The 16,869-nt window shown below is 40.2% G+C and overlaps 1 protein-coding gene across 2 annotated transcripts in view; it reads left to right on the top strand.

The window, feature by feature from the left end:
* Positions 1 to 16,869, top strand: part of klhl20 (kelch-like family member 20) — a 61,822-nt gene that overhangs the window by 38,599 nt on the left and 6,354 nt on the right. For both annotated transcript variants that reach the window (XM_069709779.1, XM_069709778.1), the window contains exons 3-8: positions 8,581 to 8,838; positions 8,945 to 9,053; positions 10,254 to 10,460; positions 16,058 to 16,216; positions 16,347 to 16,441; positions 16,667 to 16,782. In XM_069709779.1, the coding sequence (XP_069565880.1) occupies positions 8,581 to 8,838; positions 8,945 to 9,053; positions 10,254 to 10,460; positions 16,058 to 16,216; positions 16,347 to 16,441; positions 16,667 to 16,782 (944 nt within the window). The remainder of the gene's footprint in view (positions 1 to 8,580; positions 8,839 to 8,944; positions 9,054 to 10,253; positions 10,461 to 16,057; positions 16,217 to 16,346; positions 16,442 to 16,666; positions 16,783 to 16,869) is intronic.

Here is a 16,869-nt window from a genome sequence, read left to right as displayed (position 1 = left end):
ATCGCCATGGTAACTTATGCTGCAGACCTAAACCTACAGCAACTGCTCCGGAGCAGGTTTAGTTCAAGATAACTGATCAAAATATATAAAAGCCTACTGACCCATCAATTCTCTTGGAAAATGTCATCACCAATCACAGGCTATCCAGGGAGAGAGTCTCTGTGGAGGGCAGAATGTCAAGAGACCAGCCAAACTCTTTGGCTTTCCCTGACAATTTTTATACAAGTAGTATATATTTAATTTCATGGTGCACTTGTACACAGATATCATCCTTCAACAGAGACTGATTGAAGCACCAATAATGCCTTGTACTTGTTGTACTTGTAAGATATGAAAGACTACCTATGGCTTTGAGTTATGTTTTTATTTCTTTGAAGAAACTGTTTAACAATGCTGGGGCTGTGTTTAAAAAAATTAAAAAAAAAAGTTGAAAATCACATTAAAATTTATAATCAGATTTTTCACACATTGCATTTCTGCAATTGTTAATATTCTCTGTAGTATTACATTGCACATTAGACATATTCTTTATAATGTGTACATTTACACAAGTGCATATTGTGTACTTTATCCTAAGATTTTATTTATATACCTCCTGCGTTAGTTGTACTTTTCTCAGTACTTGAGTTTTACCAAATTACCTGGCAATAAATCTGTTTCTGGAAAATACATGTAAGCAACAGATTGAATACACAAATGTAATTATAGTCGGGTCTACTTTTGGCCAGATGATGGGGCAGTGATATTTTGACTACTTTTAACGTATACATGTATACCTTCTGAAAAGATTTAGACATTTATATGTGTTTAACTTCTTCGTATTTGTCTGACATTATAGAATGCTCTTTGTTTGTAAAATAAGCCGCTCTGCTGCCAGTACACTCGCACGTGTTTGTGATTGTTCAGATGCTGTAAACCCTGTCCATTTTATGTGAATGAGATCGACGCTCTATTAGGAAACCCTGGGTCAACTTAGCGAGTTGATAACCACCCTCTGTGACGGCTTAGCGTGATCATGTTTGTTAGATTTAGTAAAACCACATACAGAAATAAATAAATAATTTAGTGCTCGCAAAAAGTTTACCACCAAATCCAGGTCTATAAACTAGATCTGACAATAACTCTTAATAAATTTGCTTGTGCACATTAAAACATAAAAAAAGAAGAGGGACATATTGTCAGGTGATAAAGATGGACTGTGTGAATTTTTGTGAAAAGAATAACTTATTTACCAGACATATTTTTTTTAAGTAAGTGACAAGTCTAGACTGGAGGCAGGCCAGTTTAGTACCCAGACTCTTCTACTACAGAGCCATGCAATTGTAATATGTGCAGTTTTGTGTAAAGTAACCATGAGGGATGAGATCCCTTCTGGCTTGTGGAGGTAGTCTCCATGCTGTGAAATTGAAATGTTTAAATCTGTCAAAGAAATTGCAGTGTATAACCCTGTTTCTGAAAAAGTTGGAACGCTGTGTAAAACGTAAATAAAAAAACTTAATGCAATGGTTTGCAAATCCCATACGCGCATATTTAATTCCAAATAGACCAAAGACAACATATCAAGTGTTAAAACAAAGATATTTGATTGTTTTATGTAAAATATGTGCTTATTTTTAATTTGATGCCAGCAACACATCTCAAAGAAGTTGGAACAAAGGCATGTTTACCACTGTTTTGTATCACTTCTTCTTTTTACAACACTCTGGAAACATTTGTGAACTGAGGAGACCAGTTGCTGGAGTTTTTCAATTGAAATGTTGTCCCATTCTTGCCTTGTCTGTTTTTTGGTATTTGTTTTGTTTCGTGATGCACCATATTTTTTTTTTAAATAGGTGACAGGTCTAGACTGCAGGCAAGCCAGTTTAGCACCCAGACTCTTCTACTACTGAGCCATGCAGTTGTAATATATACAGATCTTAGTTTTGCATTGTTTTGCTGAAATAAGCTAGTCCTTCCCTGAAAGAGATGTTGTGTGGATGGCAGCAGATGTTGCTCCAAAACCTATATACATCATTCAGCATTTATGGTTGCTTCCCAGATGTGCAAGCTACCCATGCCATGTGCACTAATCCCTGTACTGTCACAGATGCTGTCTTTTAAACTGAGCGCTGATAACAAGATGGGTTGTGCCTCGCCTCTTAAGTCGGGAGGACATGGCGTCCATGATTTCCAAAAAAAATCAAAAACTTTGATTTGTCAGACCACAGGACAGTATTCCACTTCACCTCAATCCATCTGAGATGAGCTCTGGCCCAGAGAAGGCGGCGGTGTTTCTGGATCATGTTTATATCTGGTTTCTTCTTTGCATGGTAGTTTTAACCAGCATCTGTGGATGCAGTGATGAACTGTATTCACAGACAACGGTTTTCAGAAGTTGTTTTCAGCCCAGACAATGATTTCCACTACAGAATGGTGTCTGTTTTTAATGCAGTGAAGGCCTGAAGATCACCACCATCCAATAATGGTTTTCGGCCTTTTCCCTTGTGTACAGAGATTTCTCCAGATTTTCTGAATGTTTTAATGGTATTATGTACTGTAGATGATTAAATCCACAAATTCTTTACAATTTTACATTGAGGAACATTATTCTTAAATTGTTGTGCTATGTTCCCACACAGTCTTTCATAGTGATGAACCTCTCACCATCTTCACTGCGGATAGGCTCTGCCTTTCTGAAATGCTCTCTTTACACCCAATAATGTTACTGATCTGTTGCCATTTAATCTAATTAGTTGTGAGATGTTCCACCAGGTGTTTTTTTTTTTTTTTTGCTTTACACAACTTTTCCAATCTTATGTTGCCCAGTCCCAATTTTTTTTGAGATGTGTTGCTGGCATCAAATTCAAAAAGAGCATATCTTTTTCATAAAACAATACAATTTCTCAGTTTCAACATTTCATATGTTGTCTATGGTCTTTTTACCATTAAATATGGGTTTATGAGATTTGCAAACAATTGCATTTTGTTTTTATTTATATTTTACAACTTTTTCATAAAAGGGGTTGCATAATATGTGATTCTTTGAGGCAGAAGTTAACTCTTGGACTGCTTTTATTATAAATCAGTCTTCCTCTTTTCTTGGTTTATTGATTAATTGTTCAGATTATGATTATAGGAATAAATAGTGGTAAGATGGTTTATGTTGTCCATCCAACAGTCCAGAAAAAAGCAATAATTATTTTTCTATCATAAATGATTAAAAGTAGGAATTCTACTTGAAAAGTAGGAATATAATTCACATTATAAAAAGCTAAACCAGCAAATGTTTATCATTTGTGCTGGAAAAAAGACTGAAGCGAACGTAAAAAAAGTAGCAAATTAATTTTACTTAATTGATTAATTATTTCAGCCAGAGATACCCCATAATCCTATAAAAATGCTAAACCCATGATATATACAACCCAGCAACATAGGACAATAAGATAATCCAAATGCTCTGAACTGTTTGTCACGAATGACAAAAAAAAAAATGCATATCCGTGAAATAGAACATATAAATATAATTTGTTAATAGAAATGGGCTTTTTTTTGGCTTTATTGAACCTGCGACACATGTTGCTAATGTGTTACATTACAAAGTTATTGTAACACAGATGTCAGCTCCATCCAACACTACAAATTTCAGTTTGGAGTACTCAAGCAATTGAGAATTGCACTTCCACAATGTGGGCGGATCGACAAGAGACGTAATGAAAGGCCAGAATGAAAACGACGGGGGACGAGATAACATGACCTTGTTGTCTCAGTATAAATCAAATGGATCCTCTAATTTTTGTAAAACAAATCACATCTCTCTTCTCCGTCTAGTAAATGGTCACTTTTCTTAGACCGCACACCTCCAGTTTGTAATGTAAGATTTAAGTAAAAATAGCATGTCAGATAGGTTTGCTTAAATTGTCTTGGATTGCATTACTTTGCATTGTATTTCATGAATTTATCACCAAAGGGGATTTCTTTCTACATTTAGGAGTTTGAAGAGATCCCAAGATTTAAACACACAACCTTTTGTGGTGAATATATTTACAGAACTATGAGTTTATAAAAATGGTACTGGTGTGAAGGTCCCACCCATAATGATAATGACACATGTTGACATGGATGTTTTCCAGTGTCAGGGATTTTTGGCTGGGAACCTGATCTGTAGTGAATCCCTGTCCTGGAACCAAAAGAATCCTGTACCAACATCCTGAAAAAGATGGAGGGGTATACTGAGTGAGCCGATGGGTGTGGATAAATTTACGCTGGCTGCTGTATCCACCGGCCATTCCCCCAACTATATTTGGTTCACTAGGGGTGTGCAATGGCAGCAGACTTGTTTCATAGATCTGTGTATCGTACATCCTTTGATCATTTTAAAAGCTTTATAAGACTAAAGAATATCTAAAATACCAGTTTGAATTTGGCCACCAGCCTCACGGCAGTGATAGCTGCCCTGAGCTGCCCCCCAGTGGTCCTGCAAGGTACCAGCGCCAACCAAGGGCAAACTGTGCTGGGGAAGAGAAAGAAACGTTTATAAAGTCTCCGTGTTCTCAGCTCTCGGTACTTTTGCTGCTTCTACGTTCACAGCGGTTTACGGCTTGGACTTTAGTTTCAATCCTTTGCCCCCACTGATCTTTTGCGGCTGTATGCAAGTCAATCAAAAAGTTGGAAGACTGTATCTTACCAACAAGGCAAGACAAGTTTATTTGTAGAGCACATTTCAACAACAAAGCAATTAAAAGTGCTTCACATAAAACCATTAAAAGCATCAAAACATAAGGTAAAAGAAAAGGACATTTAAAAACCATTAAAAACAGTGATTAAAACATTAAAAACAGACATTAAAACATTAAACAAGTTAAAAATAGAATAAAAGTTACAGTGCAGTTTCAGAAATAAAATGCTGTAGAAAAATGCAGAAATAGAAGACATTTATCAGCATCCTTAAATCTGGTTCAATTAAGGGCAGCAGCAAACAGAAAAGTCTTCAATCTTGATTTAAAGCAGCTGAGAATCTCAGCAGACCTGCAGCTTTCTGGGAGTTTGTTCCAGATAAGTGGAGCATAAAAACTGAACGCTGCTTCTCCATGTTTAGTTCTGACTCTGGGAACAGAAAGGAGACCCGTCCCAGACGACCTGAGGGGTTGGGATGGTTCAGAAGGTCGCAGCAGATCACAAATGTATTTTGGCCCTAAACCATTCAGTGCTTTATAAACCAACAGCAGGATTTTAAAGTGGATTCTTTGTTCGACAGGTAGCCAGTGCAAAGAGCTCAGAACTGGAGTGATGTGATCCACTGTCTTGGTCGAGCAGCAGCGTTCTAAATCAGCTGCAGCTGTCTGATTGACTTTTTAGAGATACCTGTAAACACACCATTACAGTAGTCAAGTCTACTGAAGATAAATTAATGGACAAGTTTTTCCAAATCCTCTTGAGACATAAATTCTCTTATCCTCGATATATTCTTCAGGTGACAGTAGGCTGATTTTGTAATTGTCTTAATATGGCTGTTCAGATTGAGGTCTGAATCCATGACCACACCTAGATTTTTAACATCAGCGATTGAAGCTGATCGCTGACTTTCGAACGTTCTTCCTTTACACCAAAAACAACTATGTTGTTTTAGCCTTGTTTAATTGAAGTAAATTCTGGCACATCCAGTTGTTGATTTGTTCAATGCATTTACCCAACCCTTGTACGGGATTATAGTCCCGTGGCGATATAGTTATGTAGATTTGTGTGTTGTCTGCATAATTATGATAACACACTTTGTTGTTTACCATAATTTGAGCCAGTGGAAGCATGTAGATGTTGAACAGAACAGGCCCCAGAATTGAACCTTGGGGAACACCACATGTCCTTTTAGTCTGCTCTAATATGTAATTATCTACAGACACAAAGTATTCTCGGTCCTTCTAGTAGGATTCAACCCAGTTTAGTGCCAGAAAGTCCTGCCCAGTTTTCTAGTCTGTCTAGTAGTATATCATGGTCAACAGTGTCAAATGCAGCACTGAGATCCAGTGACTGAAATTCTGCCATTGTCTGTGTTTAAGTGGATGTCGTTGAAAACCTTAACAAGAGCAGTTTCAGTACTGTGGTGCTGTCGAAAGCCTGACTGGAAGACATTCGAAACAATTATGTATGGCCAAGAAGTTGTTCAGCGGTTGAAAAACAGCTTTTTCAATTATTGTACTTAAAACTGGGAGGTTTAATATGGGCCTATAATTTCTCATTGTTGCGGTGACTAAATTAGCCTTTTTTTTAGGAGTGGTTTAATAATTGCAGTTTTTAGGGCCTGTGGCAGGACACCTGAGAGAAGGGATGCGTTTACAATTTGTAAGAGATCAGTAGTCATGCAGTTAGAAATATTTTTGAAAAAGTGTGTTGGTATAATATCCAAGCAGCAGGAGGAGGACTTAAGATGTTGTATAATGTCTTCAATGCCTCCATGGTTGATTGAATGAAATTGTGCCATGATATTTGAGTGGATATTATTGAGAGACGGGGACAACACATATCCTGTGGTTGGTGTGGAGGCACTTACTGCTTGTCTAATGTTCTGAATTTTGTCAGTAAAAAAGGTGGCAAATTGATTGCATGCCCAAGTGGATTGGAGCTCAGCAGCTACTGACACTGGAGGGTTTGTTAGCCTGTCGACGGGAGCAAATAAGGTGAGGGAGGGAGGGAGTGAGGGGGTGAGGGGGACCTGGGTGGAGTCAGGAGGATGGAAGTAGGTGCTCTCGGAGGGAGGGAGGGAGAAGGTGGGTGATCAGAGGAAGGAGACTCCTCCTCTTAGCTCTCCTTAGGCGGGGGCATCTTTCCCTGAAGGTCTCTACGGCAATGCGGACTGGTCTTGTTTAGACTCCTCTTGTCTCTTGTCCTCGGCAGCGGGAACAAATGGGTGATGCAGGAAATAAAATCGGTTACAAGTACATCATTTTACCCCTGACTTGTTCAGGCAAACTCCATCTGCCTTAAAAAGATGTCTGCGCTCCCAGAAAAGGCAGAAATTGTTGATAAGATGCACTGAATGAACAGTACATGCAGTTGACAACCATTTGTTCAGTGCAAACAGCCTGCTGAATCTTTCATCTCCTCCTCTGACTGGTGGGAAAGGGCCACTGATAAACACCTCAGCACTGACAGAGCTGACTGTGTTTAACAGATCAATAAAGTCTCGCTTCAGAACTTCAGACTGTTGTTTCACAACATCACAGCTTCCTGTATGCGCCATGATGTTTTTCACCGTTGGAAGTTCAACCACGATGTCCAGGATTTTGTCTCATGTCCGAGACCATTTCATTCAGAAAAGCAGAGTATTTTGGTATTCTTGCTGCACATCCTTCTGACTTCTTTTACAGCAAAGTCACCCACAATCAGTCTCAGGCCCAGTCATTAGCTTTCCCTGTGGCCTTTTATGTTCAGATTTACTCTCAGTTCTTAACCTGCTTTGAGAAGATAGCTGCTTATCCAGCTCATCAGATAGAGATTTAGGATCCTGCGATAATGGAGCAAATCTGTTTTCAAGTTGTAGGCTTGGTTGTTGTGGAGGGGTTTTTGTGTGTGCTGGTTTTACTTTTTGCAGCTGTCCTTAGCTGTGTCTTGCCAAGTACAGGGGTTGAGGAGGTGTTCTGCCTGTGTGGTAGTGCAGACCAGCCAGTCGCATCACAGATCTCAGGGCGCTGGGCTCTGCCTGTTAGTCGCCCTCCCACATCCTGAGGGTATGATTTACTCTTCGGCTTTGCACCGAGAGTTCCAGGGAGGACTATCATTTGAAGATGTATTATCTGCTACACAGCCCTCCTGTTTCTTGGTAGCCCTGGTGGTGCTACTTAGCTGTGTCTTAGATTGCTCTTGTCCAATGTTTTGAGTCCATAGTAAAGTAGTATCATTCCCACACAGTCAATTACCTCTACGTTCACTTCTAGTCAATGGATTTTTGTTTCCAGGACTGCAATCTTCTGCAGGAGTTTGTGGTAGTCGTCCGTGGAGAAGGGAGACATCTTGCTGCTACTTAGCTTTAGCTTAGCTGCTAATTAGCCTTAGCTAGCCACCGTGCTGTTGGGAGGCTTTGCTCCCGTAGTAATGAAGAGGTCATAACAAATTTTGAAAAATGGCAATCGCTTACTCAAACTTCAAAAATAAAAAGTAAGAGTAATCTGGAGTTTTCCAGAAGCGGCTCCTCATAGATTATCACAAAAGAGAAAGAGAAATAAAAGCAGAAAAATGCGAGAGCAAGCAGAAAAGCGTCGACACTGCTTGAGAAGCAGGAAGTCCAAAGAGAAGCATAGTAATGCACGTAGAGCAGTGGGGAAGGTGAGCACACCTGATTTATCAAGGAAGAGATTTACTTGTAAAAATTAACTAGTTGGCTATAAATGAGGTTGTTCTTTGTGTTTGTTTTGAACTTTTTGTTTTAATATTTCCTCTATTTTTCCAACTTGGAACCATGTTCTACAGAGATTTTTACACAATAAATAAAATGAATTGAATTATATTGTTAGTGTGGATTTGCCCTTTAACTACTGAGCAAAATGAGTTATTAAGCTGTCAAATAGATATTTACTGATTTAAATGATTGTCCATCTGGTTATTGTGAAGGGCCACCAGCGCACGCCAAGACGCCACTGGAATGGACATCACCAGCCGTTGTACTCTGGGGGACCCCAACAAGCTCCCTGAAGGGGTCCCCCAGCCTGCACGCATGCCCTACGTCTCCGACAAACACCCGCGGCAGACCCTGGAGGTGATCAACCTGCTGAGAAAACACCGGGAGCTCTGCGACGTGGTGCTGGTGGTGGGTGCCAAGAAGATTTATGCTCATCGCGTGATCCTGTCCGCATGCAGCCCCTACTTCAGGTACGCAGTAACCCCCTGTGGATAGAAAAAAGGCCATTATATTTAAATTGAAAGGCAGTAATCAGGTGGAAGATGAACTGAATCCGGATCTCCATGTTCTCCACAGGGCGATGTTTACTGGAGAGCTGGCAGAGAGCAGGCAGACTGAAGTGGTCATCCGCGACATCGACGAGAGAGCCATGGAGCTGCTTATCGACTTTGCCTACACCTCCCAGGTAGGAATAGGAGCATTCGATTAGGATACATAACAGTATGCACCACAAACATGCAGTCATAAACTGAAGCTAAATATCATGTTAATATCTCCTCAAAATGGGAAACACAACAGCTACTGAAGATGACTCAAAATGTGGGTCTGCTTCAGTCGTCGAGGGCTGTTGTGAATGAACACTATCAAGGGAAGGGGCTTTTTAAAAAGTTGAGATGTATTTAATCTTGTCTGCATTCATGACCTTGGTCATCAGGCTGGATAAACTTTGCCTCAAAGAAATTCACCTTAGTTTGACTTTGACATTGAATTAATTTTTGGTTGTTTTACAAAATTAAACAAAGCTGCAGCAATTAGTGGATTGAGGCATAATTCACTGGAAACTATTTTGAAAATTGTAAACAATTTTAAAGCAAAAGTGCCAAATATTTGATTAATTTTAGGTTCTCAAATTTGAGAATTGGCTGATTTTTTTTTTTCTTGTTTTGCTTCATAATTAATCAAAGATGTTTTAGTTCTGTGCTATTGGTCAGACATTGCAAGGCATGTGTGATGTTGCATTGGATTTAAGGAAACATGTAATACATATTTTGGACTGCTTCTTGATGTTTTACAGACCAAATGATTAATTGAGATTAATTGATAATGAACATAGTTGCATCCCTAAACTAGAATTATAGTGGAAGTAATTAGGAATATTTGGCAGGGATGAGCAGGAAGAATGTCTGAGTAGAAACAAATCTTTACAAATTGATCTAAACTCAGATACACATAGTTTAGTCTTCATCTGAAGTACAAAAAAACCTCCCTAGTTGCCAGTTGTTTTGGTTGCAAATGCTGAATGGCGATAACAATGATTTGAGGTTAATATCTGAACCGATATTCAGTCAATATCCTGGAAAACAAAAGAACTCTACAAACAAATCGATGGTAAAGTCCTTAAAAAATACCAATCAGGAGAGGGATATAACACTTTACCATGTCCGTCAGAGGACAGTGAGGTCTTCTAAAAAAAAAAATCCAAAGAACAATTTCAAATACTTCATGGAGACTGAGAAGGAGCTGCAGGGTTTCCTTGAGTGAGAATGGAGGGACTGCACAGACCACATCTCTTTCTTAAACTTCTTACTGCTGGAAACTTCATGTCAAAACTATAAATGCTGCACACGTCAAAGAGTCTCTGCTGTCCTGTCCTCCGCCCTCCCAGGTGACTGTAGAGGAAGGGAACGTCCAGACGCTGCTCCCTGCAGCCTGCCTTCTCCAGCTGGCTGAAATCCAGGAGGCCTGCTGCGAGTTCCTCAAGAGGCAGCTGGATCCATCCAACTGTCTGGGCATCCGGGCCTTCGCAGACACACACTCCTGCCGAGAGTTGCTCCGCATTGCTGACAAGTTCACCCAGCACAATTTTCAGGAGGTACGCACATAGATTAAAAAAAACACTTTTAAAACTATGCACGTGTAGTATCTATGGAACACAGTAGATCTCCTGTGTTTTAGTTTAGGACTGTCTTTAGGTCGCTCTGGGAGTGAATGAAACACGGCAAATGTTTGCAGTTTAAAACAAGGAACTGAACTGCAATTTATTATAGTTATTAACACAAAGAAAATCAAGGGAACAACATAAAAGAAAAATAACAAATTCAAATAATAACCCCAATACCGGTATTTCTCTCACAGTCAGTCAGTTTCAGTCTCTTGTCTTTCAGTCTACTACCCAGGTAGTTTAAGTCTGGAGGCTCTCAGACTAACTCTTATCTGAATCTTCTTGCTTGTCGGTGCTCCGGCAGGAGAATCCAAGAAGACCAAATGCAGCTTCACTCACAGAGAAGATGATCAGGGATCACAGGGTCACTCAGCTCCAGCTCTGTGGAGGTTTCTGGGGATCGCTGTCTCCATCACAGATCCAAACAACAACAAAAAAAACAATCTGCATGCAGCAGAATTGAATACGACGTCAGTACTATAATTTATAAACTCTGTTGTTGGTGTAACAGTAAATGACCAGTAAAATAGTACACACACACACATATATATATATATATATATATATATATATATATATATATATAAATATTCACTATGGTCAATATTAACATACCAACATATTTCACACACACATGTCCTCATGTCTCAGTGACATCTGTCACTTCTACCTAACAGACATTATTTAAACGTCCACAGTTACTAAGCAACACACTCAACACTGTTCTCAATCTGACCGTTTACTTCTGGCGCTAAAACAAGAAAATGGCGTCATCGTTCCCGCTCGGTTCAACAGGTCCCGAGGCATTAATCCCCAGCGCTTAGCTAGCGCTTAGATAGCCCCGTCGGTCACATGTAGCTCCACAATCGCAGATATCAACCACGTAAAATAATATTCATCAACAACTTAATATTTATCTCTGACTGGTTTTGTTCTCTTCTCTCCTGATCGGTATCTTTAGCCCAACTAAACAACTGTCCTCCTTTGTAGCTCTACAGCAACAGCTAACTGTTAGCGACGCATTCGTCACTCACCGGAGATTCTTCTCAGACTTAAAGAAACTTTTTCCTTCGGAGTCGGTCTGGTTAACGATCAAATAAATAAAGCTCCTCAAAAACTGCATGGTATTGCATGTTTGAGTTAACCCTTTAGTTGCTGGTAAAACTAATGTGGGTTGCACACGCAAACAAATTTTGACTCGCAGATTTCATATTTAGTCAAAGTTCTATTTGCATATAAAGACAGGGCATTGCTGTGAGGTTAAATTTCCCTCCACACTGCTGGCAGAGCTGTATGGTTTCATCAGGAATATCAGTAGTGTGTGTACAACTCGGTGCTCCTTATTGAAGGCATGTGGAATAGAGCATGTGTCTGTTTACATACAGTGTTATACAATCAGCAAAGTTGAGTTTGTTTTCTGCATCGTCTCCTGTTCTGTTGACCTTCCCTTTTTCCAAGCCTCAGGATGTGAGCACATTGTAACTAATACAGTTGTTGGTGTGATTCTGTGTTTGGTGTTAGCGCTTGACGAGGGATTGTTAATATGGGAAATAAAAAAGTCCAGGCAGTCTGTTGACTCATGATGCTAAACTTCAGTCATGATGTTAAACATGTGACAAACACGCGGGAGCTTTTTTTTTTTTGGGGGGGGGGGGTTCACAGCACAGAGTAGAGCAGCTGTCACAGCAGCACATTTACAGTGGGTACGGAAAGTATCCAGACCCCTTTAAATGTTTCACTCTTTGTTTCATTGCAGCCATTTGCTAAAATCAAAAAAGTTCATTTTATTTCTCATTAATGTACACTCAGCACCCCATCTTGACAGAAAAAAACAGAAATGTAGAAATTTGTGCAAATTTATTAAAAAAGAAAAACTGAAATATCACATGGTCATAAGTATTCAGACCCTTTGCTCAGTATTGAGTAGAAGCACCCTTTTGAGCTGGTACAGCCATGAGTCTTCTTGGGAATGATGCAACAAGCTTTTCACACCTGGATTTGGGGATCCTCTGCCATTCTTCCTTGCAGATCCTCTCCAGTTCCGTCAGGTTGGATGGTGAACGTTGGTGGACAGACATTTTCAGGTCTCTCCAGAGATGCTCCATTGGGTTTAGGTCAGGGCTCTGGCTGGGCCAGTCAAGAATGGTCACAGAGTTGTTCCGAAGCCACTCCTTTGTTATTTTAGCTGTGTGCTTAAGGTCATTGTCTTGTTGGAAGGTGAACCTTCGGCCCAGTCTGAGGTCCAGAGCACTCTGGAAGAGGTTTTCTTCCAGGATATCTCTGTACTTGGCCGCATTCATCTTTCCTTCAATTGCAACCGGTCGTCCTGTCCCTGCAGCTGAAAAACACCCCCATAGCATGATGCTGCCACCACCATGTTTCACTGTTGGGATTGTATTGGGCAGGTGATGAGCAGTGCCTGGTTTTCTCCACACATACCGCTTAGAATTAACGCCAAAAAGTTCAATCTTGGTCTCATCAGACCAGAGAATCTTATTTCTCATAGTCTGGGAGTCCTTCATGTGTTTTTTGTCAAACTCTATGCGGGCTTTCATATGTCTTGCACTGAGGAGAGGCTTCCGTCGGGCCACTCTGCCATAAAGCCCCGACTGGTGGAGGGCTGCAGTGATAGTTGACTTTGTGGAACTTTCTCCCATCTCCCTACTGCATCTCTGGAGCTCAGCCACAGTGATCTTTGGGTTCTTCTCTACCTCTCTCACCAAGGCTCTTCTCCCACGATTGCTCAGTTTGGCTGGACGGCCAGGTCTAGGAAGAGTTCTGGTCGTCCCAAACTTCTTCCATTTAAGGATTATGGAGGCCACTGTGCTCTTAGGAACATTGAGTGCTGCAGAAATTATTTAGTAACCTTGGCCAGATCTGTGCCTTGCCACAACTCTGTCTCTGAGCTCCTTGGACAGTTCCTTCGACCTCATGATTCTCATTTGCTCTGACATGCACTGTGAGCTGTAAGGTCTTATATAGACAGGTGTGTGCCTTTCCTAATCAAGTCCAATCAGTTTAATTAAACACAGCTGGACTCCAATGAAGGAGTAGAACCATCTCAAGGAGGATCAGAAGAAATGGACAGCATGTGAGTTAAATATGAGTGTCACAGCAAAGGGTCTGAATACTTATGACCATGTGATATTTCAGGTTTTCTTTTTTAATACATTTGCACAAATTTCTACATTTCTGTTTTTTTCTGTCAACATGGGGTGCTAAGTGTACATTAATGAGAAATAAAATGAACTTTTTTGATTTTAGCAAAATCTGGTCTGAATACTTTCCGTACCCACTGTAGAAGAGTTTCACAGTGAGTTGCTTTTCAGAATAAATGTCAAACAGAAAGGCAGAGGATCTGCTCTGTATGCATAATGTTAAGGATTGTTGCAGATAGGAGTGTAACACCTGATTGATTTAATTCACGTTAGAATTATATTTGATCTCCTATTCAGCAGACATGCTACAGTCAAATGAATCATTATTTGTATTAAATGCATTAAGTTTGCCATCTTTACGCAGCGTCAGTGAGCCACAGTGTTTTCATAGGTCGTAGATAGATTCGCCCCATTAGAACTTGCATTAGAACGCCTTATTTAAAGAGCAGCGCTCAGTGACTTTGTTTCTCTATGGGACCTTCAAGGAACTTTCTCTTGCAGTTCCTCCTTCTCCTGTTATGGTTTAACAACATATACCTTTTATCATTTTCTTAGTTTAAAAAGTTTGGTCGTGTTTACATTTTCTAACGACTTAAACCAAACCAGATGACTTTTCTCTGATGCTCCTATATGTCCCCAAAAAAATTACGTGTTTATTTCTTGAACTAAGCAACTCTAAAGATTTCTCTCTGCCGGAAGTCATCTGCGTGTGATGTGTCTGTGCGTGAGTGTCTTCAGACAAAGAAAACAAAATGGGATTACTTACAGCAGTGTCACAAGGAGTTGTTGCAAATTTGATGGGAGAAAAATGTTCAACACCCATCATTTCCAGCACAGACTACATAATTGGGTTTTGACATCTGGTATAGGAAATTACCGTAATTAATAAAAAAGTCGCTCTGGTCCCTTCAGGTTCCGCTATGTTTAAATGCAGAAGTTAAGATTGTGTTCTTTCTAAATTGCACCTATTATGATTTTTTTTTTTTTTTTTTGCAGTTAAACATATTTATTTTATTACATAAACGTACTCGTATGCAACACAAAATGGAGCTGTGATGGCTTGAATGTTAATGTCCATAAAAGCACAGTGAAGAGACGTGCTGGTCAGCAGCCGCAATCTGAAATCAACTCTGTGAAAGTTTATCAGCGTTCAGGGTGTTTGAGCAGCTGATCTGTTTTGTTTATTGAGAGGAACAAGAAGGGCTGACTTTACCTGCCAACAGCTAATCTCAGCAGGTTAAACCACTACATCTGGTGGTGAATGTAACTCCATTTTTCACTTCAGTCACACATCTGTTTCAGTGCAGACATTTTGACTTTTCACAGCAGAAAAAGCACAAGTGAGGCAAAGTTTGTCAGCAATGACTTAGTTCCATGAAGTATCTCACTAGTTCCATGAAGTATCTCACTAGTTCCATGAAGTATCTCACTAGTTCCATGAAGTATCTCACTAGTTCCATGAAGTATCTCACTAGTTCCATGAAGTATCTCACTAGTTCTATGAAGTATCTCACTAGTTCTATGAAGTATCTCACTGGTTCCATGAAGTATCTCACTAGTTCCATGAAGTATCTCACTAGTTCCATGAAGTATCTCACTATGAGGTCCATGAAGTATCTCACTAGTTCCATGAAGTATCTCACTAGTTCCATGAAGTATCTCACTAGTTCTATGAAGTATCTCACTAGTTCTATGAAGTATCTCACTAGTTCCATGAAGTATCTCACTAGTTCTATGAAGTATCTCACTAGTTCTATGAAGTATCTTACGTTCTATGAAGTATCACTAGTTCTATGAAGTATCTTACGTTCTATGAAGTATCACTAGTTCTATGAAGTATCTTACGTTCTATGAAGTATCACTAGTTCTATGAAGTATCTTACGTTCTATGAAGTATCACTAGTTCTATGAAGTATCTCACGAGTTCCATGAAGTATCTCACTAGTTCTATGAAGTATCTCACTAGTTCTATGAAGTATCTCACTAGTTCTATGAAGTATCTCACTGGTTCTATGAAGTATCTCACTGGTTCCATGAAGTATCTCACTAGTTCCATGAAGTATCTCACTAGTTCCATGAAGTATCTCACTAGTTCTATGAAGTATGTCACTAGTTCCATGAAGTATGTCAGTAAGCCAAACTGCCGAGAACAAGGATCCTGGAGCGATCTCAGCGCAGTGGTTTTCATTTTCTCATCTGCATCTGTTCTCTCCTGCTACAACAAGCCAACAGGCAAAACTATGAAGGATACAACTGTCATTCTGACCTGCCAAGATGTCGACGTTGGGAGAATGAATGTGCTGACTGATCGCCGTAGACCGTGAACATACTGTCCTCTCTGTGACTTGCTGTTGTACTCTACTGTCGAAGGTAATGGAAAGTGAGGAGTTCATGCTGCTGCCCGCCAATCAGCTGATTGACATCATCTCCAGCGACGAGCTGAACGTGCGCAGTGAAGAGCAGGTTTTTAACGCAGTGATGGCCTGGGTGAAATACAGCATCCAGGAACGCAGACCTCAGCTCCCCCAGGTTTGGTGCCAGATTAATATGTTATGTCTTGTTGTATCTCTTGTTTCTTGATAATCTAAGTATTATATGGCTAGTCTCGCATGCTGATGCCCTTTGAATACATTTTGACTGGAGGCTGTGTGTTCTACAGGTCCTGCAGCACGTCCGCCTGCCACTGCTCAGCCCCAAGTTCCTGGTGGGCACTGTGGGTTCAGATCCTCTGATAAAGAGTGACGAGGAGTGCAGGTGGGAGCGGTTTTTGGAAGTTAAAAGTTGTCAAACATGCAATGTTTTTGGCTGGAAAAGATGCTACTGGTGCAGATCTAGATGTAGGAATGTTCTGGTTTCCCAATCAGTTATAATTTCTACTTTTTCGTTTGATCTGAACAGAGATGCAGTGGCTATATTACAGATTTTTCGTTGGCAGCATACTGTGTATATATCACTTACCTTTTTTTTGTTATGTTTCAGAGACCTGGTTGATGAGGCAAAAAACTACCTGCTGCTGCCACAGGAGAGGCCGCTGATGCAGGGCCCCAGAACCCGGCCCAGGAAACCCATCCGCTGTGGAGAGGTTCTTTTTGCAGGTCAATCATCTTTTCCTGCTGCATCAAATATTTTTTTAAATCTGTACCAGTGCATTATAGTACTATGTAGACTCGACTACCAGGGTA

This window comes from Brachyistius frenatus, unplaced genomic scaffold, assembly GCF_029030835.1.
Source record: "Brachyistius frenatus isolate BFR_SWC_R1_liver_20210118 unplaced genomic scaffold, ASM2903083v1 Contig_85, whole genome shotgun sequence".
NCBI lineage: Eukaryota > Metazoa > Chordata > Actinopteri > Embiotocidae > Brachyistius > Brachyistius frenatus.
The sequence above is the reverse complement of the archived record's forward strand: the minus strand, read 5'-3'. Positions and strand labels throughout refer to the sequence as shown.